This window comes from Pseudophryne corroboree, chromosome 4 (assembly GCF_028390025.1).
Source record: "Pseudophryne corroboree isolate aPseCor3 chromosome 4, aPseCor3.hap2, whole genome shotgun sequence".
Classification (NCBI taxonomy): Eukaryota; Metazoa; Chordata; class Amphibia; order Anura; family Myobatrachidae; genus Pseudophryne; species Pseudophryne corroboree.
In genome coordinates this window covers 793999861-794024076 of record NC_086447.1, presented here as the reverse complement: position 1 = coordinate 794024076, position 24216 = coordinate 793999861, and the positions used below count along the sequence as shown (strand labels likewise).

General features: G+C 46.9%; 1 protein-coding gene across 8 annotated transcripts in view; it reads right to left on the bottom strand.

Moving 5' to 3' along the window:
- Positions 1 to 897: 897 nt before the first annotated feature.
- The window catches only part of LOC134910385 (speriolin-like protein), a 107236-nt gene continuing 83917 nt past the window's right edge, over positions 898 to 24216 (bottom strand). For 4 of the 8 annotated variants that reach the window (XM_063918344.1, XM_063918348.1, XM_063918349.1 and 1 more), the window contains 4 exons: positions 10190 to 10234; positions 5336 to 5371; positions 2112 to 2251; positions 898 to 1319 (listed from right to left, as the gene is read on the bottom strand). In XM_063918344.1, the coding sequence (XP_063774414.1) occupies positions 984 to 1319; positions 2112 to 2251; positions 5336 to 5371; positions 10190 to 10234 (557 nt within the window). In that variant the 3' untranslated portion in view covers positions 898 to 983. The remainder of the gene's footprint in view (positions 1320 to 2111; positions 2252 to 5335; positions 5372 to 10189; positions 10235 to 24216) is intronic. The other 4 variants (XM_063918347.1, XM_063918351.1, XM_063918350.1 and 1 more) reach the window with 2 other exon arrangements.

The following is a 24216-nucleotide window of genomic DNA, read 5'->3' as shown; positions in this document are numbered from 1 at the left end:
TGCCTGTCAATCAGGCAGGGTGGGCAGGGCGGCAATGCTCCGTTTCCGAGATGGAGGGCTGCGGGGGCGGAGGCGTGATCGCAGCGGCTCCGTGACATCACACACAGCCGTCGCGATCAGAAAGATGGCAGCTGGCCTCCTGCGGGCACAGCGCCGGCAGGAGGCAACCCTAATTTCTGCGATCAAGCAGAAATTGCGGCACAATTTCTGCTTGATCGGGGGGGTTCAGCATGCTGGACGGTCTTGCCTTGCGATGAGTGGCCCCCAGTATGCATTCACAAGGATTGCAAATTCTGCTACTTAGCAGAATTTGCAATCCTTACTGAATCGGGCCCTATTTTTCGATTATAAATCCAAAAGTATTAATTTCTATTATTTGACTGTCCATCCTGGGTCTCATCGCATCTGTGAACATTAACAATTCAAATGATAAATTAACTAATAGTAATAACTGATCAGTAATTAAGATTTAGAGATGTCTAAATTTGCCCACACATCTGTAGATATGGCAGCATAGCCCAATAGCTGCTGCACCACTGGATCCGTGGCCAGTCTGTCCACACACGTGCTGCACCATAACGCACAGCACTGGTGGCTTAGGGTTTATACTGAATCACCTTCTGCAGTACAGCGCAATACAGTAGAGTCGGCAGTTACTGACCATGTTCTTATACAATCCAAGCAGATTCTATCTTTGCCAGTCTTGTGGTCGTTTTGAGTATACGTATTCTAAACACTTATGCCAATTTATTTTTTAAATTGCCTTAAAAACTGTATGACCAGCATCATTTTACTTATATTAGCAGGTCCTAAAAACAAAATCAACTCTCAATAAAATAATAATAATTGTGCCAACTGAAGAAAACTAATATTGATTAATAAAAAGACACAAAACACTTTTCTGGTGTTCTAATGCAGCATTGTATGGTTATTATTAAACCTGCCTTGGCAAGACTGAGGGTATTTGGTGGAACGTGTGCTCCTCACTGCCAGATGAACAGCGGCTTTCCATCCTCCTGAGCCAGCAGTGCCAGACAGTTCAGGAGGACATGGACGGATGGTAACATGTCCCCTGGAACGCAGTCATTTATTATCCCGCGCAGATATTCCAGATCAGTTAACAGCGTACGTTCTTCGGTTCCAACGTCTGGCAGTTCTTTCACGATTCCATTGCGGTTGACTAAATCCTCAGTGAAAGGGACGTGCACTATAGGGTCATATCCCAGCGTCCTTAGTCGCTCCACGAGGTCCTTGTAGCGCTGAGTCATTGTAGCTCTTAATTCATCATTTACTTGGCCGGACAATTCGCAGGTGCTATGCTGTAGAAAAAGAAACCTGCATAAGTACATATGTGAGTGGAGATGAAATAGGGTATTGCTGGGCTCTGCGGCGGCACATACATCAGTAAGGAGTATGTGCTTTCTGCAGGCAGTAGATGCAGCCATTGGGGGTCATTCCGAGTTTATCGCTAGCTGCCGTTGTTCGCAGCCCAGCAATCAGGCTAAAAATCACCATTTCTGCGCATGCACCGCAATGCGCACGCGCGACATATGGGTACAAAGCATTTGTTGTTTTGCACAGGTGCTAGCGAAAATTTCAGTCGCACTGACGGCAACAAGAAGATTGACAGGAAGGGGGCGTTTCTGGGTGTCAACTGACCATTTTCAGGGAGTGTTTGCAAAAACGCAGGCGTGTCTGAAAAAACGCAGGCATGGTTGGACGTTCGCTGGGCGGGTGTATGACGTCAAATCCGGAAACGAATAGGCTGAAGTGATCGCAAGTGCTGATTAGGTTCAGAGCTACTCAGAAACTGCACAAACTGTTTTTGCTGAGCTCGACTGCACATGCGTTTGCACTTCTGCTAAGCTAAAATATACTCCCCAGTGGGCGGCGGCATAGCGTTTGCACGGCTGCTAAAACTAGCTAGCGAGCGATCAACTCGGAATGACCCCCATTGTGTCAACTAAATATTCATGACAATACAAAGTGGCGAGGTCTTAGTGAATTAATAGCGCAATTGTTTTAGCGCAAAATGGTTGCCATCACATTGCTATTTTAGGATTTTTTTTGTTGTTAATTTAATTTAAAAAAAAGTAATTTTGCTTAGTAACCTGCAGAATCTTATTTCCTATATTAGTTATGTAGTGTCCATACAGTCCGTCATCTTGAAAGACAGCTGACAGAATCCTTTTCTCCAACTGGAAGCCAATTTCACCGATAATCCTGTGAGCTGGTGGAAGCTTCCGGGACTCTGTAGGAGTGAAGAGGCAAAATTAGACTTTACAGGGAAACAGACCCTGGAGACAAAAGATGAGAACAAAGTGCCATAATCTCCCTTATAATGTGGCATTTCCATTAGTGACTTAGATGTTTCTCCTAGACCAGGCCTGGCCGACCTGTGGCTCTCCAGCTGTTGTAAAACTACAAGTCCCATCATGCTTTGCCACAGTTTTGCTATTAAGGAATGCTAAAACCATGGCAGGGCATGCTGGGATGTGTAGTTTTACAACATCTGGAGAGCCACAGGTTGGCCAGGCCTGTCCTAGACGGACTGCTGCCTTAGGAGAGCGGGGGGATTTAATTACTTGCAGTCTTTTGGTTAGATTTAATAATGCTGACATTTCTGTTTATAATGTCCTCTACATTAGTACAAATGTTTGTGCTAGATTCTATACTAGATCTTATAGGTGCCATCTCAGTCATAGGTGTGCGCAGGGGGGGTGCCTGGTGCGCACAGGCACCCCCTAATGTCTGGCACCCCGATCTCACATGCCTGATGCAGGGATCGCCGAGCAGGCTGATTACTGTCCCCTCTGTGCTGCACCCTGTCAGGACTGCATTACAGACCTGATACCTGGGTTAATCAAGGGTGCCACTGCCACCGGCTTTCAAATTCCCAGCTCCACCGCCATGTACAAAAACAGCGTGATGTGACGTGATTACGTCATGCTGCTCACATGCCCACCCGTCACACCCGCTACACGCCCACCTAAATCCTTCTATTCTATGCCAACGCCAGCCACTGATGAGGAGCAGCATGCAGCCAGCGTTCCTCTTAAGAAGACAAATTCAATACTGGCAGGCGGCCGGCAGCAGCATTGACAGGTCACTCGTTTTTCCAGCAGCAGCAGTACTAGTCTGCGACTGTCAGTGAGTGACTGACTTGTAAGTAAGCTGCTGCAGCTTGCAGGGGAAAGAGAGGGGGAGCCAGACCAGGCTGAGGAGGAGCAGTGTAATTGCAGTGAGTGCCATCAGGGGTGTTTGTTTGGTGCACACCACAACATCTGACAATGTATCTGCTTTATTAGGATTTGTACAAAGGTGGAAATTTTATATGCGTTGACCATCAATAGATGGTGCTAGACACGCCCAAAAGGCGGTGCTAGACACACCCCTCCGACGGTGCACCCCCTGCGCACGCCAGTGATCTCAGTTACTATCTCAATGTGGCAGGAAGGTTCAATTCTGGTTCCAAAGTCAGGTCTGAGCTTCTAGATTTAAATTCTCACTTTACGGCTGGTGTTAACTTGGACTTACGCTAGGATCCGGGGAAGAAGGCCTATGTAGATGTGCCCAAGTACGCAGGGCCAGCGCAAGATCTCTCTGCACCCTAGGCAAAGCTTCAGCCCAGCAATCTATAGCCTGCAACTCCACAATCCCCCCCCACCATCACCACCACTACCACCACACACACCTCCTGGGGGGGAGATGCAGGTGGCCACTAGGTTGACTAGGGTGAATTGCATCATTATACATATACTGTAAAGATAAAAGGGACAACACTCAAGGACATCCGCTGGGATGCCGACTAACTATATCACTTTAATTGTATATATATATATATATATATATACTTATACATCAGTCGGCACTCCTCGGTACAAAAACAACAATGGGCCCCCGTGCCAGTTCATATAGACAAATACACCCTCCAATGAAGAACGGCACTGAGAGCACTTTTAGCTGGTAGAAAACTTGTATTCACAGCAACAGCTGTTTCAGGGTCTGAGAAGGGGCTGAGACCCTGAAACAGTTGTTGCTGTGAATACAAGTTTTCTACCAGCTAAAAGTGCTCTCAGTGCCGTTCTTCATTGGAGGGTGTATATATATATATATATATATATATATATACACACAGTGTACGTGTATATATATATATATATACATACACACACACACACACACACACACACACACACACACACACGTATTTGTATGCTCCTTATTGTGTTCAACCGCATCTGTAGGTTCATTACTAACCCACATACAGAGACATCATTCTTTTTTTACTAGATTAATTCTTCAGTGGTGCCCTCCAGTGGCCAGCTGCCTAATGGTAGAGACGGCCCTGTAAACTTGTGACTAGAGAGGCGGGAGAGGGGAATTAAGGGGCGGTGTCACAAAGGCCAAGTACAGTAAGTGGGTGATCATGTAACTGCCAACAGATGCAGAACAGCACCGATGCATATATGCCTGTCAAAGCAATAATTATTTGTGCACCTAAGGGCTGGTGCAAATACACCCTTATGATGATGATTGCGTTCACCAGCACTAGCTGCTAAATGCTCCTTATTGTCGATTCATCGCTGAAGCAAGTACAATAGGTGCTTTCTTCATTGCTCTCGCTGATGTTATTGCAGTACTAGTTTAGTAAAAAAAAACTTGTACATGAGAACACAGTTCTATGGGCTCTATATTAGAAAATATGTGGTTTGGTACCCACCAGCCAAGGTTACCAGGTGGAGACCATTGCTAGCACTGGACCGGGAATGTCTAGGACCCAACCATTTGTTAACCCAATCCCTCCCCCCTTCCTCCCCTAACTGAACAGGGACGATGCAATGGATAGGGAGGTTGAGTTTCCAATCTTTGTTTATTTTTTTTTTCATACCCAATATAAGGGAAAAATGTGATGTTTTAACGGGATGTAGTTACGTGAGCGGTGGGCAGGAGACTGCCAGTCTCAATACCGGCACCTACATTCTGCCCCTCACTATCCCGATGGTCAGCATGCTGACCAACAGGGACTATTCGCACTAGAGACGACACCTATAAAGTGGGAATACCCAACTCGATTTAACTGTGGTTTTACTTGACCATTTGCTCTAAACTGCAAACAACTTACAGTACATCTCAATCAGTTTGGGTATTCACTCTCCAAACTGCTGACATGATTTAGAGGTGAATGCCGCTGCTGGTGTACAGCGGTTTCAAAACTGTCATAGCTTAGGGATGTGCGGGCTCCTGCAATGACATGCTTGTGATCCCCACCCAAGCCTACCAATATCTATTACCATTAGTCTTTAAAGAAAATTGCATTGGAAATGCTACTCACCGTGCAGCGAGAGTGACTCTGGATCTTCTTTTTTTTCTGCATTGTTAGCAACATGAAAAAAATTAACAAAGAGCTTAAGAATATCGTATTTTGGTCCTAATAATGCTGAATCCTCTGTAACATTAATATCAGGTTAAGGTGTCAAACATATTGTGCTTGATGATGCAGCTCAACATTTTCCTTCAGATTTTCTAATAAATATGAAGGACTGTATTCATTTGGTTGTGGTTCATGGGGTCAACCACACTTAGGTCGACAGTGTATAGGTCGACCACTATTAGTCGACAGTGACTAAGTCAACACCCAAAATAGATCGACACATGCATTAGGTCGACATGAGTGTTTTACAAAAACAATTGGGGCCAAATGTAATAGAGTGAGAGTTTCAGAAAGTGAGAGATTTGGTAAGGTTTTTCAGTTTTTTTTAAAGTGGCAATCATTTACCCTGCAAAACCAGGTTGATCTTGCTGTGTAAATGATTTCCACTTTAAAAAAAACTGTAAAACCTTACCAAATCTCTCACTTTTTAAAACTCTCACTCTATTACATTTGGCCCTTGGTATCGTTTTCTTCGTAGAGTGCCCGGGAACCCCAATTAGTGCACCGTGTCCCCTCGCTTTGCTTGCCATTCTTCAGGCAAGGTGCCTCGCTCTGCTGCGCTCGGCACAGGTTACCGTTCTCAGTCATAGTCCACGTGGATCATAAAGTATGAAAAAGTAAAAAAAAATGGGAAAAAGTTGTGAAAAACTCACAATGTCGAACCTAGTGACCACGTCGACCTAGAAACCATGTCGATCTAATGCATGTCGACCAATAATGGTCAACCTAATTACTGTCGACCTAAAGCCCTCATTCCGAGTTGATCGCTCGCTGACGATTTTCGCAGCACAGCGATCAGGTGAAAAAAACTGCATTTATACGCATGGTATGCAGCGCGCATGCGCTAAGTACTTTCACACAGAACATAGTAGTTTTACACAAGCTCGAGTGACGCTTTTCAGTCGCTCGAGTGTTCGTTGTTTGATTGACAGGAAGTGGGTGTTTCTGGGCGACAACTCAGCGTTTTCAGGGAGTGTGCTAAAAAACGCAGGCGTGCCTGACAAAAACGCAGGAGTGGCTGGAGAAACGGGGGAGTGGCTGGCCGAACGCTGGGCGTGTTTGTGACGTCAAACCAGGAACTAAACAGACTGCAGTCATCGCAAGCTAGGAGTAAGTATCGAGCCACTCTGAAACTGCATGAAATTTTTTAGTAGCAGAACTGCTAACCTTTCGTTCGCACTTCTGCTAAGCTAAGATACACTCCCAGAGGGCGGCGGATTAGCGTTTGCACTGCTGCTAAAAGCAGCTAGCGAGCGATCAACTCGGAATGAGGGCCTAAGTGTGGTCGACCTAGAGACCGAATACCATTCATTTACACTATGTAGACAAAAGCGATTGGGCACTGGCAGCAAATAGATCAACAAGACTTTATTGATGTCAGTACTTAATAGGTTCACTACATTCAGTGATTACTGCAGACACCCTTCTTGGCAAACTTAAGTACAGTGACCAATTGTAGAACTGAAGAAGGTTGAGTTGGCCTAGCTCGCACCCGTCGCTCCAATTTGTCCCAGAGGTTCTCAACGGGGTTAATATCTGGCCAGTCCATCCAAGTGACCTCCAGTCGAGCAGCCTACGATGATCCCCTTTTCAAACTTGGTTAGCTCCTTCTAGCAAGCCATTTTGTTAGCAAATTATCTAATCAGCGCTCCTCTACCCGTTTTATACCTTCACAAACTCGTGTCTGCTGAAGAAGCTCACCATTACACTTGCAGGGGGTGTCCAGTCACTTTTGTCTACATAATGTTTTAGGAAATGCAGATTTTCTTTGCTCCAGAAATGTGCATTTAAAAGCTTCTAAGCATATTCATTATCCTTAATTTGTCACAATTTCTACACTCCCCATACTATAGTAGAAGTCCGACTGCAGCGTACCTCTGCAGCCAGACAGATCCGGCAATAAGGGGCATGATCAAGGGGGACTGGAGTGAGCATGCGCAGTAGAGAAATAGAAGGCAAAACACTGCGCAGCTCGGGAGAAAAATATCACTTCCCGAAAGTATGTCTCCGCAAAAGGAGCAGTTTTTCGAAAATTATATATTTAATATGCAGGAATGATGAATAGCGAAAAAATTGTCAATGAGAAGGCTGAGAATTCAAAACTAAAAATTCTCAGTTCAAATTTTTTTCCTGATGAATATGCCCCCTAGTCTGTTGGTAGATTTAATAATGCTGACATTGAATATATTTGTGCTTTATAATGTCTACCACACTAATATAAATGTTTGTGCTATTCTCTAAAAGGGATGTAGTAGGTGTTACTTCAGTTGCCTCCTTGGTATGACACCAGGGATGGGCTGGGCCAGTCCCATTTTAATTTTCAGAGGCTGTCTATACATCTATATATGTATAGCATGGGCCACTCGCTGCCTATTGCCATGGTGATACGGCACTTAGCTGAAACTATTGGAATTACTATGATCCATAGGCGTTTCTATAATGGGTGCAGTGTGTTCGGTGCACACGGGCCCACACTGCACCCATAGAATATACTTACCACTCTGGAGTCCCGTGACGGAGGCCCTGCTGTGCGGGCACAGATCACTCGGCCATTTCTGAGTGATTTGTGCATGCGCACTGGAAGTGTCCCCGGGAACAAGGCGCGGGCGCCATGTTCCCGGAGACCTGCACATGCGCAGCAGACTCTGGTATTATGCCAGAGTCTACTGCTGCCGGAAAGTAGGGGGCCCGCGACGGAGGCTGCACGCGGATCCCCTCATGTCTTAAAACGCCCCTGCTATGATCCGACTTCTTTCTGCCACAGGCATACTTCGGGGTATGCGCTTTCATTTTATATTTTTTAACCTATGGTAGCCACCAATTAAGAAGAACATAAAAGGAGTACCAGGCATAGGTGTGCGCAGGGGGGGTGCCTGGTGCGCTCAGGCACCCCCTAATGTCTGGCACCCCGATCTCACATGCCTGATGCAGCGATCGCCGAGCAAGCTGAATACTGTCCCCTCTGCGCTGCACCCTGTCAGGACTGTATTACTGACCGGACGCCTGGGTTAATCCAGGGTGCCACTGCCACTGGCTTTCAAACTCACGGCTCCACCTCCATGTACAAAAACAGCATGATGTGATGACGTCATGCTGCTCGCACGCCCACCCGTCACATGCCCACCTCTTTCCTTCTATGCTATGCCAACGCCAGCCACTGAAGAGGATCAGCATGCAGCCAGTCTTCCTCTTAGGAAGACAAATTCAATACTGGCAGGCAGCCGGCAACAGCACTGACACGTCACTCGGTATTCCAGCAGCAGCAGTACTAGTCTGCGACTGTCAGTGTCAGTGACTGACTGACTTGTAAGTAAGCTGCTGCAGCTTGCAGGGGAAAGAGAGGGGGAGCCAGACCAGGCTGAGGAGGAGCATTGTAATTGCAGTGAGTGCCATCAGGGGTTTGTTTGGTGCACACCACAACATCTGACAGTGTATCTACTTTATTAGGATTGGTACAAGGATGTATATTTTATATTGTGTTGATCGTCAATAGATGGTGCTAGACACGCCCAAAAGTCAGTGCTAGACACACCCCTCCAACGGTGCACCCCCTAATAAAATGTGCTGCGCACGCCTATGGTACCAGGTTTCTATATCTTATTTGGCATTAATTGGGTGATTGACTGAGAATAAATAAAAATTACCAACTCAGGTGCTCAGGTGTATGTTGAACTGTTTGCTGCCCTAACATAGAGGGAGATTTATCAAACATTCTAAGAAAGGGCAACTGGATACATTGTAAGCTTGCGTGCAGGGCCCTTGTGCCTCTTTGTCTGTCTTTTATTACCTTGTTTTGATTTATTAGTGTTTTGTTACCTATTGCAAAACACAATTTTATAGAATGTGCTTGTTAAATGATATCTAGAATGTGATTGGTTGCTATGGGCATCTTCTCCACTTGTTCTCTTAAGAATGTCGGATAAATCTGTCCAAACAACTAATGCTTTTTCCATATTTGTACTAAAACAATTAATATACTGGTAACAAGGAATGCCAACTTTCGAATACCCTCCATACCAACACACTAGCATGGGTATTCGAGATGCAGCCCTCCAGCCAGAGCCGGCCCTAGCCAATTTGATGCCCTAGGTGTTGTGGAATTACACATGCCAGCGTGCCCAACCCCATACCTCCCAACTGTCCCGATTTTCGCAGGATAGTCCCGTTTTTTGGGGACTGTCCCGCTGTCCCACCCACGGGCAGCAGTGTCCCGCGGTGGGGGGGGGGGGGGGGGGGGGGGGCAGTTGGGAGGCTCTGTCTCTCGCTGTAGTGAATAGACACTGTGCACAGCTTCTATTCACTGGAGTCAGAGGGAGAGGGGGCATGCCAGCCGCTCACAGAGCGGTGGGCATGCCCCCTCACTGACGAAAGCGGGGGCGTGGCTCGCGATCGCGGGTCCTCCGCAAAGCCATACCCATTTTCTTAGGCCACGCCCCTTTCCGGGAGCGCGCGCGACTTCGCCGCGCGTGTGTCCCTCTTTATGAGGATGAAAAATTGGTAGGTATGCAACCAGTGTTTTAGCGCACTCTACGTGGCATGTTGGGATGTGTAGTTCACAACAGCTGGAGGGCCACACGCTGAATGCTGCTGCAATAGGATTGCTGTTTTAAATGCTGCAGGCAAAAATGCAGTTAATTAGTGGCTTTGAAAAGCCACCTTTTAGTAAATAGATTTATAACTGTTGATTGGATTAACAAAGAGAGAAATAGTTTCTTTTTTTTATTAATTTATCTCTGTGGAACACGTGTTACTCACCTCGCTGACTTCCCAAAAGGCTGACGATTTTCATATAACTTCTTTCTTAATTTAAACATAACAACACAAAGAATGAATCTCAGTTTATCAGAAAGTGATACATTTACAGTCTGTATTGCTATATGGTGTGTTCATTGTAGAACTTTATTCTTTATTTGGATTACCACTAATTCTACAGAATGCAAATTGTACAAATTGTTTCATTGGGAATCAGAAGTATGTACACATCGCAAAGAAGCAGAAACATATTGTCAATGACATTAAAGTTACAATACAAGAAATAATACTAATGATTTAATAGGATATTGAAGCAGAGAGCTTGAACTATAATAATGGATGTTGTCATACTACTCATTTTGGTATCAAAACATTACAAGCAAAATAAACATAGTGAAGGAACACACAGCCATTTTGTTTCCATAGACACAGCATTTTACATGCACTCACCCCTAATTCCTTTCTATTGTGCCTCAATTCCCCTGTCTGCTTCCTCTACTGGCCAGGCTTGTTTATGCCCCACACAGTCCTGACAGAAGGCTTTGACCATGAATGCAGTATGTAAACTGCAACTTCTACACTTTTTATTGCTTGATACATCAACCCCATGTCACTGTTCTGACTAAATCACTCATGATTCAAGCTGCGCCAGCAGGAGGCTTCCTTAGTTTCTGCTAACAAGCAGAAATTGTGATGTGTTCGCAATTTCTGTTTGTTCAATGGGGGGAGGGTCAGGTCAGCATTCTGGACGGCCTTGACCAGCGATGGGTGGCCCCAGCATGTGATCCAAAGGATTGCAGATTCTGCTAATTTGCATAGGCCCATAGTCCTCCAGTTACCCGCACAGACTTCACATAGACTCTGGGTTCACAAAACAAACAGTCATGACAGTCTGTACTGGCCACATGGACCCGGCCGAAAGTGTTTGTCTGTCACCAGACTGCCTAAACAATATTGCAGGATGTCTGGAGGGTATGGAGTTGACTCTGCATTAACTGCCACAGTGTCTGCTGCAGAACTCCTCTCCAGATGTTCTTGGACTCTCTCTACTCAGACTCCGGATCAACTGCGTAATCTTTATCAGATGTTAAGAAAGCTACAAGAACTTTTGTCTAGCATTCTTTCTGTGATCCCTGAACTCCTCAGAAATACTTCAGACTCAATTGAGTCTGTTTTGTCCCATCAATCTGGTTACGTCCATTTGTCTGGGTCAGTCCGTCCCAGTTCCAGCCAGTCCAGCTATTCTCCAGGTCCAGCCTGGTCAGTCTGTCTCGGTTCCAGCCAAATACAAAACCTTAGGACCTAATCTGGATCCGTCAGTAGGTCTAGAACCTTCTCCAGTTCTTGCCACATCAAGTTGATCCGGACACAATCCAGTCCCATCCGTAGGTACAAAGGAAAAACTTTAATTCTCTAATTCCAACAGAGGACATATGTTTGTGACTTCAGAAAGGGGTGCTGATCCTGTGCTTTCAATCAAGTCATCAAAGACCACAGTCCTTGAAGGAGACACAAGTGTTTCTGTTTTAGATATACTTTCCAGTGCCTCAATCCAAGAGGAGGTATCAAGCGTCCTACCCCAGGACACAGGGGTACTGGGGTCTGGACTCTAAACCTAATCCAGTCCCATCAATTTTATTAGAGGACCCACTAGTTTCAGCCACTCCAAGTAAAATTATTCATCCATTATCTGTTGAGAACCCTAGTGCCACAGAACTGGACACCAATTTCAGTACAGCTTTCTCAGCTTTGTCCATAAGTTTCTCTGAGCTACCTTCGGTTCCATCTGTTGGCCTGGATCAAGGATACCCATCTATCTGCTTCAAAAAAGGACTTCAGGCTATTATTTTCTAAGAGGATTCTGATGTTTCTTCCTCAGTCCAGTTACCAGAGTTGTCAGTTTCAGAGAAAGTTACTAGTGTCTCTATCCAGAAGGGTATTTCAAGTGATCTCCCAGTCTCAGTTGAGGATTTCAGCCAGACAACTTCAGAAAGGATATTCTCTCATCAGTCTGACGATCTTCAAGCTAAATCCATTCCAGCTTCTGAGTGTGTGTCACTAGCGTCAACCTCTAAGTTTCCATCTGATGCTTTATCACCTATTTACTTTGATGGAGATATATTGCAATATGCGGCACTAGTTGATCGATATCTTACTATTATGGAGTCTGATCTATCGTCCGGTATTACCCCTGCCAATATAGTTAGATATTTATTCCTGGCCTTCAAAGGTGAAGCCCTAGGATGGGCTAATCTTCTCATTGAGGGGGTCATTCTGACCTGATTGCTGCCCGTGCGATCAGGTAGATGCCGCCTTTGGAGGAGTGTTTTTTTGCATATCAGGCTGCGATCGCTTGTGTATTCTTGCTATGCAAAAAAAGTTTTGTGTAGAACAAGACCAGGGTAAGAGTTACTTACACTGTGCGATCAATCCAGTGTTGCAGGTCCCGGAATTGACATCGGGCATCCACCCTCCAAACGCCTCGACACGCCTGCGTTTGGATCTCCACGCCCAGAAAACGGTGAGTTGACGCACGGTTCCACCTTCCTCCTGTTAATCTTCTTGCGGTCACCGCTGCAACTGCTTTCTTTGTTAGCAGCATCGCTGCCCGGCGATGAGCCTGTGCAATGCGGCCGCAGCTCATGCGCAGTTCCGTCCTGATCGCACGGCTGCGAAGAAGAGCAGGGTTCAATCGGGTCGGAATGACTCCCTGAATCCGATGATAGAATACTTCAGAATTTACTGACTTTTAGTGAGGCTGTAATTAAAAGATTTGATCCAAAGACAGGCCATGCGGCTTCATCCAAGCATTCTACTCTTTCTGTCAAGAATTCATCTGTTGTTCAGTCCTCCCTTCCATTGCCATCTGTGCAAGATCAAGTTCCAATGGACAAACACATTGAAGACCTTCAAGCCAACAAAAAGCACAGCACTTTGAAATCTACAAGTAAGTCAAAATCCAGGAATTTGAGAATGGGGTATATCTCTCTGTCTTTGCCTTACAGTGACACCTCTGAGTATTCTGGTTCTCAGATTTCTTCAAACACCCAGTCTCTCAAGTGTTCTTCTAATACTCAATCCACTGGTCCTTCAAATCTTACAATATGTGTTGGATCTTCCTCTTTATGCTACTTTCAAGATTCTCTAGGAAGTTAGGTCTCCAAAGGATTGGGTTCGATACTTACACTCGGTTTATACTTAAATTCTGATTATGATCATAATGCTACTTCCTTCTTAGGAGAACCCATGTGTTCGGATAAAGTCTTCTCCCCTCAGGAGAGTTCTAGATCTTTGACGTAAAGAAGAAGAATTGTCGAAGATCCTGAGATTTCACCTGTAGATAGCTTCTACCCCAGGTACCCCAGTAGTCAAAAAGTGTCTTGAGGCCACTCCTCACAGGGGGGAGGGAGGGATATACTGTCACGGTCCTGACTAAATCACTCATGTTCTGTGACTTACCTTCGTATTTCCTACAAGCCTGCATCTGCTCTGCAGCCCAGTATACTTTGCAAACCTCCACCTGCTTCACAGTTCAGCACACAAACTGCAGTGTAAACTCCTAATCCAGGTTACACAGTAGAATAGAATACTGTGTAACCTGGATTACTGCTGTGACAGGTTCTGATCACCTGACCATAATTCATCCAAGGAGACCTGAGTTTCAGAATCTGCCAGATCCATGAGTCACACAGCTCAGTGTGTGAGCCTAGTAGCTGAGCTCCCCAGAGTTACAGGTATTACCTTAACACCTGCTATCCTTTGTACAGTAGCATTCCAATCCGGTTTGTCCTTTTCCAGTCCGGTTGCACTCTAGTTGCACTCCAGTCCAGTTGCACTCAAGTCTGGTTCCAGTACAGTTGCATTCCAATCTGGTTTGTCCTTTCCAGTCCGGTTGCATTACAATCTGGTTCCAGACCAGTTCTTCCAGTTCCAGCTCTGTCAACCCTCCAGTTTGGTGCTTATCCAGAAGTGTCATCATTGGTTCCATCGGAACCTTGCTCAACATTGGTCCTGTTAACCCTAGGTCATCACCCTGTCGTGTTTCTTAACAAGTAAGGAGAGTGTTATATTAAAACCCACAGTATCCATCCAGTACTCAGCCGGTTAATCTACTACTACACTCCTACTACACTCCTCCCTACTACATTCACCATCCTGTCATCAACACCAAAGTCCCTTGTGTTCCAGTGGTCAGGATACAGCTCTCTCTTACCTCCCCATCGCACTGTTCCGCTGACCAAAAAGAATCGGCGACTTTTTGGATTTTGCACCAGCCGCAAGCCAGCCGTGGATTGTAACCACCAGCCAATCAGGAATGACTACCAGCCAAAGTCACAGCCCTGCCGTGTTCATGCCGCCTGACGTCAAACCCTGCCGAGCAGAGCAATCAGCTTATCGGCAGAGGGACCAGGAGAAGGACACCCAGTGAAGAAATCTGGTGAACGCGGAAGAGGCCAGAAAACAGCGTGGGCAAGAAAAAAACGATGTGCAGTGCTGGCTGGATGATTAAAGGAAGAAGCTGTGCCCAGGAGCCAGGATGGGTCAACAGCAGAAGAAAGATATTAAGAACTTGGGAGGCTGCATGTGGTGGGACGCGAAAAAACTATAAACAAAGCTCCCCACTGCAGCCTCTCTAAGCATAACGGTAGGTGGCCTTGGCCACTGCTAATAATTAACCCTTCCCTAGACCACCATGATCATCAGTCTTTATACCTGTGACTCCAGTCTGGCCCATATATATATATATATATATATATATATATACACACACACACACACACACACACACACACCCCCCGAAGGGGTGTAACTAGCAACTATTATTTAAGCAATGTGATCACAGGTCATTGCACCTAGGCCTAGGGATGGTGAGTCCAGGTGTGCACCCCATTTTTGGGGTATGGCGAAGTGCGGTGGTTCCCTGTATATGTGTGTATGTATATATATGTATATATACATAATTTGCATTTTTGCTCCAGTACAGGCACACATTGTTGTTTTACGTGCCAACTGTTTACAGGTGGTGCACTGGCCAGGGCACACAGCCATGTTTGAGACCACAACAATTTTGAATCTGGAGCCGTCCACGAGCCAATCGAAGCTCATGAACTGGCAGCCAATCATAATGTGGCATAATGTGTAAGGGGCATTACTATTGTGTGGCATAATGTTATAAGGGTCATTACTGGGTGTGTCATAATGTGTAAGTGGCATTGCTGTGTGGCAAAATGTATAAGGGGCATTACTCTGTGGCATAAAGTATAGGGGGCATTACTGTACGACATATTGTGATATAAGGAGCACTATTACTTTGTGGCATTATGTGTATAAGGAGTACTACTGTGTGGCAGGACCTGAATGGACTCTACTGTGTCGATTAATGTAAATGTGCTCTACTGTGGTGTAACGTGAATAAGGGGTACTACTGTGTGATGTAACGTGAATAAGGGGCACTACTGTGTGACGTAACATCAATAAGAGGCACTACTGTAACATAACGTGAATAAGGAGGAGGGGGAGTAGGCTTAAGTTTTGCCTAGGTAAACCTTGCACCGGCCCTGCCAATAGGTAGTGGAGTGCTGTGTGGCTGAACTTTAAAAGCCCGCTTTCCCATCACATAAAAATAGTCTCCATCTTACCAGCTAGAAAAGGATCTGGCCAGCTCTCTGTAGGCAGGGAATTAAAGGGACAGGCAGTCAACTTAAAGGGACAGTATAGTAACTATTGTCGTTACTCTTGTGGTGTACTGTATGTTGGAAATTGTTTTATTGTTGTGTCCATCCAGGTCCAGTATTTTAAAGCTATGGTTAGAAATGTTAAAATTGCACGTTACAGATGTAGCCATGCTCATCTTATTGTGATGCAGCATGCTGCATTACGTGGTGCTGCATGGCGTTCCAGGCTGTGACTATTTGCAGCTGGCAATTCTATTATGAATTAATGGAGCAATCGCCGGCTGGGAATAGTCATTGTGCAAGGGATCATTTTCTGCTAACCCCAAATCCCTATCTTTGTAAGTGGTCAGATAAATAGGACATGATTAACTCTAAGGTAGGACAGAGCCCACATTTTGTCCTTTCCCCTAGAGCAGTGGATTGCGTACCAGGACCATCTGCTACACATGCGTCCTGAAGGTGAGAGGATGCAACGTAAGGTAGGCCACAAGACTACAACTGTATGAGAGCAGGTTCACCCCACAACTCATCTCTCACGGAGGGGCATTGTATCTGGCAACGTGGTTGGTAAGGAAGAAAGTCTGGATAGACTTGACAAAGGTTTACTGTGGGTGGAATGTAGTGGATGCAAAGTGGAGATATATACAGTAGGGTCCACATTTTATAAATAATGCAGCCTTCACTCTTTCACAGCATAGTAATGTACTTAGGAACAATGTGCCTGATTATAATTTATACACCCATGCCTACCCAGCTGCGATTTTCAGCCAACGGACTTGCTAATCGTCGCAAGTGAAGCAGCCACCCAGAACCAACAAGAGCCATTGTAAAGTACCCAGCAATTGCGAGGGCCATAACTAGGTGTTTGTGGAGGGGGCGCCGCACATAGCGCTGCTGAGTAGGGGACGCTGTTTTCGGCACTTGTCAATTATCTGTTTTAATTACTTTCACTTTCAGCTTCCCCCCTTTTTGAAGCCCAGCATCTCCTGACCGGCCCTGTCTCCTACCCTGACCCCTTCTGTCACTAGTACCTATATAACATTCATGAACTCAACTTGAGATTTCTTCTGAGTAGGGTGTTTGATTAGAATTCAACAGGTTATAGGTTTGAATCCTGGGTATGGCACTATATTGAAATGTGCTATTAATAAAGGGTATTGTACCTGAATAACAACGAGCTTTCAAGTTAAGAGTGCATGAATGTGGTATAAAGAGGATTTGTGTCCAAAACTTTTTTTTTTTTGCATTGCTCCATAAATGTTTATGTATATATATACACTGCTCAAAAAAATAAAGGGAACACTAACATAACACTCCTAGATCTGAATGAATGAAATATTTTTATTAAATACTTTTGTTCTTTACATAGTTGAATGTGCTGACAACAAAATCACACAAAAATTATCAATGGAAAGCAAATTTATTAACCCATGGAGGTCTGGATTTGGAGTCACACTCAAAATTAAAGTGGAAAAACACACTACAGGCTGATCCAACTTTGATGTAATGTCCTTAAAACATGTCAAAATGAGGCTCACTACTGTGTGTGGCCTCCACGTGTCTGTATGACCTCCCTACAACGCCTGGGCATGCTCCTGATGAGGTGGCGGATGGTCTCCTGAGGGATCTCCTCCCAGACCTGGACTAAAGCATCCACCAACTCCTGGACAGTCTGTGGTGCAACGTGGCGTTGGTGGATGGAGTGAGACATGATGTCCCAGATGTGCTCAATTGGATTCAGGTCTGGGGAACGGGCGGGCCAGCCCATAGCATCAATGCCTTCGTCTTGCAGGAACTACTGACACACTCCAGCCACATGAGGTCTAGCATTGTCTTGCATTAGGAGGAACCCAGGGCCAACCGCACCAGCATATGGTCTCACAAGGGGTCTGATGATCTCATCTCGGTACCTAATGGCAGTCAGGCTACCTCTGGCGAGCACATGGAGGGCTGTGCGGCCGCCCAAAGAAATGCTACCCCACACCATTACTGACCCACTGCCAAACCGGTCATGCTGGAGGATGTTGCAGGCAGCAGAACGTTCTGCTTGGCGTCTCCAGACTCTGTCACGTCTGTCACACGTGCTCAGTGAGAAACTGCTTTCATCTGTGAAGAGCACAGGGCGCCAGTGGCGAATTTGCCAATCTTGGTGTTCTCTGGCAAATGCCAAACGTCCTGCACGGTGTTGGGCTGTAAGCACATCTCCCACCTGTGGACGTCGGGCCCTCATACCACCCTCATGGGGGTATATTTACAAAGACTTGTGTTTTTGCCGTTTTGAAGGGTGTTTAAACTCGAATGGTATGCGGTGCATTTTACTGCAACTTTTTGAATCCTGATACGATCATTCACTAAGCTGCCGACTTTTCCCAATTCGTATTTTCCGATGTCGATGTGATTCGTAATGTAAGGCAGTGTTTTACGGGAGTGATGAGTAAAACACTGCCTGACAAAACACAAGTAATCCCGGCCAGATCTGTGAGATCCGTGCAGGGCTTCATTGTGTACCTTAAAAAGGTGTTTAAAGTCGTTTAAAATCAGAAAAAAATTGCGTGGGGTCCCCCCACCTAAGCACAACTAGCCTCGGGCTCTTTGAGCCGGTCCTGGTTGACAAAATATGGGGAAAAAAATGACAGGGGTTCCCCCATATTTCATCAACCAGCATCGGGCTCTGCGCCTGGTCCTGGTTCCAAAAATACGGGGGACAAAAAGCGTAGGGGTCCCCCGTATTTTTGAAACCAGCACCGGGCTCCACTAGCCAAGTACATAATGCCACAGCCGGGGGACACTTTTATACTGGTCCCTGCGGCCCTGGCATTACATACCCAACTAGTCACCCCTGGCCGGGGTACCCTGGAGGAGTGGGAACCCCTTAAATCAAGGGGTCCCCCCCTCCAGCCACCCAAGGGCCAGGGGTGAAGCCCGAGGCTGTCCCCCCCATCCAAGGGCGGCGGATAGGGGGCTGATAGCCATGTGTAAAAAAATAAGATTTTACTCACCGGTAAATCTATTTCTCGTAGTCCGTAGTGGATGCTGGGAACTCCGAAAGGACCATGGGGAATAGCGGCTCCGCAGGAGACTGGGCACAACTAAAGAAAGCTTTTAGGTCACCTGGTGTGCACTGGCTCCTCCCACCATGACCCCCCTCCAAGCCTCAGTTAGGACACTGTGCCCGGACGAGCTGACATAATAAGGAAGGATTTTGAATCCCTGGTAAGACTCCTACCAGCCACACCAATCACACCGTATAACTCGTGATACTATACCCAGTTTAACAGTATGAAAACAACTGAGCCTCTCAACAGATGGCTCAACAATAACCCTTTAGTTAACAATAACTATGTACAAGTATTGCAGACAATCCGCACTTGGGATGGGCGCCCAGCATCCACTACGGACTACGAGAAATAGATTTACCGGTGAGTAAAATCTTATTTTCTCTGACGTCCTAGTGGATGCTGGGAACTCCGAAAGGACCATGGGGATTATACCAAAGCTCCCAAACGGGCGGAAGAGTGCGGATGACTCTGCAGCACCGAATGAGAGAACTCAAGGTCCTCCTCAGCCAGGGTATCAAATTTGTAGAATTTTGCAAACGTGTTTGCCCCTGACCAAGTAGCAGCTCGGCAAAGTTGTAAAGCCGAGACCCCTCGGGCAGCCGCCCAAGATGAGCCCACCTTCCTTGTGGAATGGGCTTTTACTGATTTAGGATGCGGCAGTCCAGCCGCAGAATGCGCCAGCTGAATTGTGCTACAAATCCAGCGAGCAATAGTCTGCTTAGAAGCAGGAGCACCCAGTTTGTTGGGTGCATACAGGATAAATAGCGAGTCAGTTTTCCTGACTCTAGCCGTCCTGGAAACATAAATTTTCAAGGCCCTGACTACGTCCAGTAACTTGGAATCCTCCAAGTCCCTAGTAGCCGCAGGCACCACAATAGGTTGGTTCAAGTGAAAAGCTGATACCACCTTAGGGAGAAACTGGGGACGAGTCCTCAATTCCGCCCTATCCATATGGAAAATCAGATAAGGGCTTTTACATGACAAAGCTGCCAATTCTGACACACGCCTGGCTGAAGCCAAAGCCAATAACATGACCACTTTCCACGTGAGATATTTTAGATCCACGGTTTTAAGTGGCTCAAACCAATGTGATTTTAAGAAACTCAACACCACGTTGAGATCCCAAGGTGCCACTGGAGGCACAAACGGGGGCTGAATATGCAGCACTCCTTTCACAAACGTCTGAACTTCAGGTAGTGAAGCTAGTTCTTTCTGGAAGAAAATCGACAGAGCCGAGATCTGTACCTTAATGGAGCCTAATTTCAGGCCCATAGTCACTCCTGCTTGTAGGAAATGCAGAAATCGACCTAGTTGAAATTCCTCTGTTGGGGCCTTTTTGGCCTCACACCAAGCAACATACTTCCGCCATATGCGGTGATAATGCTTTGCAGTTACATCTTTCCTGGCTTTAATCAGCGTAGGAATGACTTCCTCCGGAATGCCCTTTTCCTTCAGGATCCGGCGTTCAACCGCCATGCCATCAAACGCAGCCGCGGTAAGTCTTGGAACAGACAGGGCCCCTGCTGCAGCAGGTCCTGTCTGAGCGGCAGAGTCCATGGGTCCTCTGAGATCATCTCTTGAAGTTCCGGGTACCACGCTCGTCTTGGCCAATCCGGAACCACGAGTATTGTTCTTACTCCTCGTTTTCTTATTATTCTCAGTACCCTTGGTATGAGAGGCAGAGGAGGGAACACATAAACTGACTGGTACACCCACGGTGTCACTAGAGCGTCCACAGCTATCGCCTGAGGGTCCCTTGACCTGGCGCAATATCTCTCTAGTTTTTTGTTTAGGCGGGACGCCATCATGTCCACCTGTGGCCGTTCCCATCGATTTACAATCAGCGTGAAGACTTCTGGATGAAGTCCCCACTCTCCCGGGTGGAGGTCGTGCCTGCTGAGAAAGTCTGCTTCCCAGTTGTCCACTCCCGGAATGAACACTGCTGACAGTGCTAGTACGTGATTTTCCGCCCATCGGAGAATCCTTGTGGCTTCTGCCATTGCCATCCTGCTTCTTGTGCCGCCCTGTTGATTTACATGGGCGACTGCCGTGATGTTGTCTGACTGGATCAGTACCGGCTGGTGTAGAAGCAGGGATTTTGCCTGACTTAGGGCATTGTAAATGGCCCTTAGTTCCAGAATATTTATGTGTAGGGAAGTCTCCTGACTCGGCCATAGTCCTTGGAAGTTTCTTCCCTGTGTGACTGCCCCCCAGCCTCGAAGGCTGGCATCCGTGGTCACCAGGACCCAGTCCTGTATGCCGAATCTGCGGCCCTCTAGAAGATGAGCACTCTGCAGCCACCACAGCAGAGACACCCTGGTTCTTGGAGACAGGGTTATTAGGCGATGCATCTGAAGATGCGATCCGGACCATTGGTCCAACAGGTCCCACTGAATGATTCTGGCATGGAACCTGCCGAAAGGAATTGCTTCGTAAGAAGCCACCATCTTTCCCAGGACCCGCGTGCAGTGATGCACCGATACCTGTTTTGGTTTCAGGAGGTCTTTGACTAGAGATGACAGCTCCTTGGCTTTCTCCTCCGGGAGAAACACTTTTTTCTGGACTGTATCCAGAATCATACCCAGGAACAGTAGACGTGTCGTCGGAACCAGCTGTGATTTTGGAATATTCAGAATCCAACCGTGCTGGTGTAGCACCTCCTGAGATAGTGCTACTCCCACCAACAACTGCTCCTTGGACCTCGCCTTTATTAGGAGATCGTCCAAGTACGGGATAATTAAAACTCCCTTTCTTCGAAGGAGTATCATCATTTCCGCCATTACCTTGGTAAACACCCTCGGTGCCGTGGAGAGTCCAAACGGCAGCGTCTGGAATTGGTAATGGCAATCCTGTACCACAAATCTGAGGTACTCCTGGTGAGGATAGTAAATGGGGACATGCAGGTAAGCATCCTTGATGTCCAGGGATACCATGTAATCGCCCTCGTCCAGGCTTGCAATAACCGCCCTGAGCGATTCCATCTTGAACTTGGATTTTTTTATGTATGTGTTCAAGGATTTCAAATTTAAAATGGGTCTCACCGAACCGTCCGGTTTCGGTACCACAAACAGTGTGGAATAGTAACCCCGTCCTTGTTGAAGTAGGGGCACCTTGATTATCACCTGCTGGGAATACAGCTTGTGAATTGCCGCTAGCACAGCCTCCCTGTCTGAAGAAGTAATCGGCAAGGCAGATTTTAGGAACCGGTGGGGCGGAGACGCCTCAAATTCCAGTTTGTACCCTTGAGATACTATTTGCAGGATCCAGGGATCCACCTGTGAGCGAGCCCACTGATCGCTAAAATTTTTGAGGCGGCCCCCCACCGTACCTGGCTCCGCCTGTGGAGCCCCACCGTCATGCGGCGGACTTGGAAGAAGCGGGGGAGAACTTTTGCTCCTGGGAACCTGCTGTTTGTTGCAGCCTTTTTCCCCTACCTCTGCCTCTGGACAGAACGGACCCGCCTTTTCCACGCCTGTTTTTCTGAGTAAAGGACTGTACTGTCAATATTTTCTGACAGGGAATCTGACCACGCAGCGGCAGCACTGCACATCCATGCTGACGCAATAGCTGGTCTAAGTATAATTCCTGAGTGTGTATATACAGACTTCAGGATCGCCTCCTGCTTTCTATCAGCAGGTTCCTTGAGGGCGGCCGTATCCGGAGACGGTAGTGCCACCTTTTTAGACAAACGTGTGAGCGCTTTATCCACCCTAGGGGGTGTCTCCCAACGTGACCTATCCTCTGGCGGGAAAGGGAACGCCATTAGTAACTTCTTAGAGATTACCAATCTTTTATCAGGGAAAGCCCACGCTTCTTCACACACTTCATTTAATTCTTCTGATGGGGGAAAAACTACGGGTAGTTTTTTCTCCCCAAACATAATACCCTTTTTAGTGGTACCTGGGTTTATATCAGAAATTTGTAACACCTCTTTCATTGCTTCAATCATGCAACGAATGGCCTTAGTGGACATTAGACTAGACTCATCGTCGTCGACACTGGTGTCAGTATCCGTGTCGACATCCGCGTCTGCCATCTGAGGTAGCGGGCGTTTTAGAGCCCCCGATGGCCTTTGAGACGCCTGGACAGGCACGAGCTGAGAAGCCGGCTGTCCCGCATTTGGCATGTCGTCAAATTTTTTGTGTAAGGAGTCGACACGTGCACGCAATTCCTTCCATAAGTCCATCCACTCAGGTGTCAGCCCCGCAGGGGGTGACATCCCTTCTATAGGCATCTGCTCCGCCTCCACATCATTATCCTCATCAAACATGTCGACACAGCCGTACCGACACACCGCACACACAAAGGGAATGCTCTAACAGAGGACAGGACCCACAAAAGCCCTTTGGGGAGACAGAGTGAGAGTATGCCAGCACACACCAGAGCGCTATATAATGCAGGGACTAACTGAATTATGTCCCCTATAGCTGCTGTTATATATACTGCGCCTAAATTTAGTGCCCCCCCCTCTCTTTTTTACCCTTTTCTGTAGTGTAGACTGCAGGGGAGAGCCAGGGAGCTTCCTTCCAGCGGAGCTGTGAGGGAGAAATGGCGCCAGTGTGCTGAAGGAGATAGCTCCGCCCCTTTTTCGCGGACTATTCTCCCGCTTTTTTATGGATTCTGGCAGGGGTAATTATCACATATATAGCCTCTGGGGCTATATATTGTGGTATTTTTGCCAGCCAAGGTGTTTTTATTGCTGCTCAGGGCGCCCCCCCCTAGCGCCCTGCACCCTCAGTGACCGGAGTGTGAAGTGTGTATGAGGAGCAATGGCGCACAGCTGCAGTGCTGTGCGCTACCTTGGTGAAGACTGATGTCTTCTGCCGCCGATTTTCCGGACCTCTTCTTGCTTCTGGCTCTGTAAGGGGGATGGCGGCGCGGCTCCGGGACCGAACACCAAGGCCAGTTCCATGCGGTCGATCCCTCTGGAGCTAATGGTGTCCAGTAGCCTAAGAAGCCCAAGCTAGCTGCAAGCAGGTAGGTTCGCTTCTTCTCCCCTTAGTCCGTCGCTGCAGTGAGCCTGTTGCCAGCAGGTCTCACTGTAAAATAAAAAACCTAACTATATACTTTCTTTTTAGAAGCTCAGGAGAGCCCCTAGTGTGCATCCAACCTCGGCCGGGCACAAAATCTAACTGGGGCTTGGAGGGGGGTCATGGTGGGAGGAGCCAGTGCACACCAGGTGACCTAAAAGCTTTCTTTAGTTGTGCCCAGTCTCCTGCGGAGCCGCTATTCCCCATGGTCCTTTCGGAGTTCCCAGCATCCACTAGGACGTCCTAGAAATGTGAATGTTTTTAGT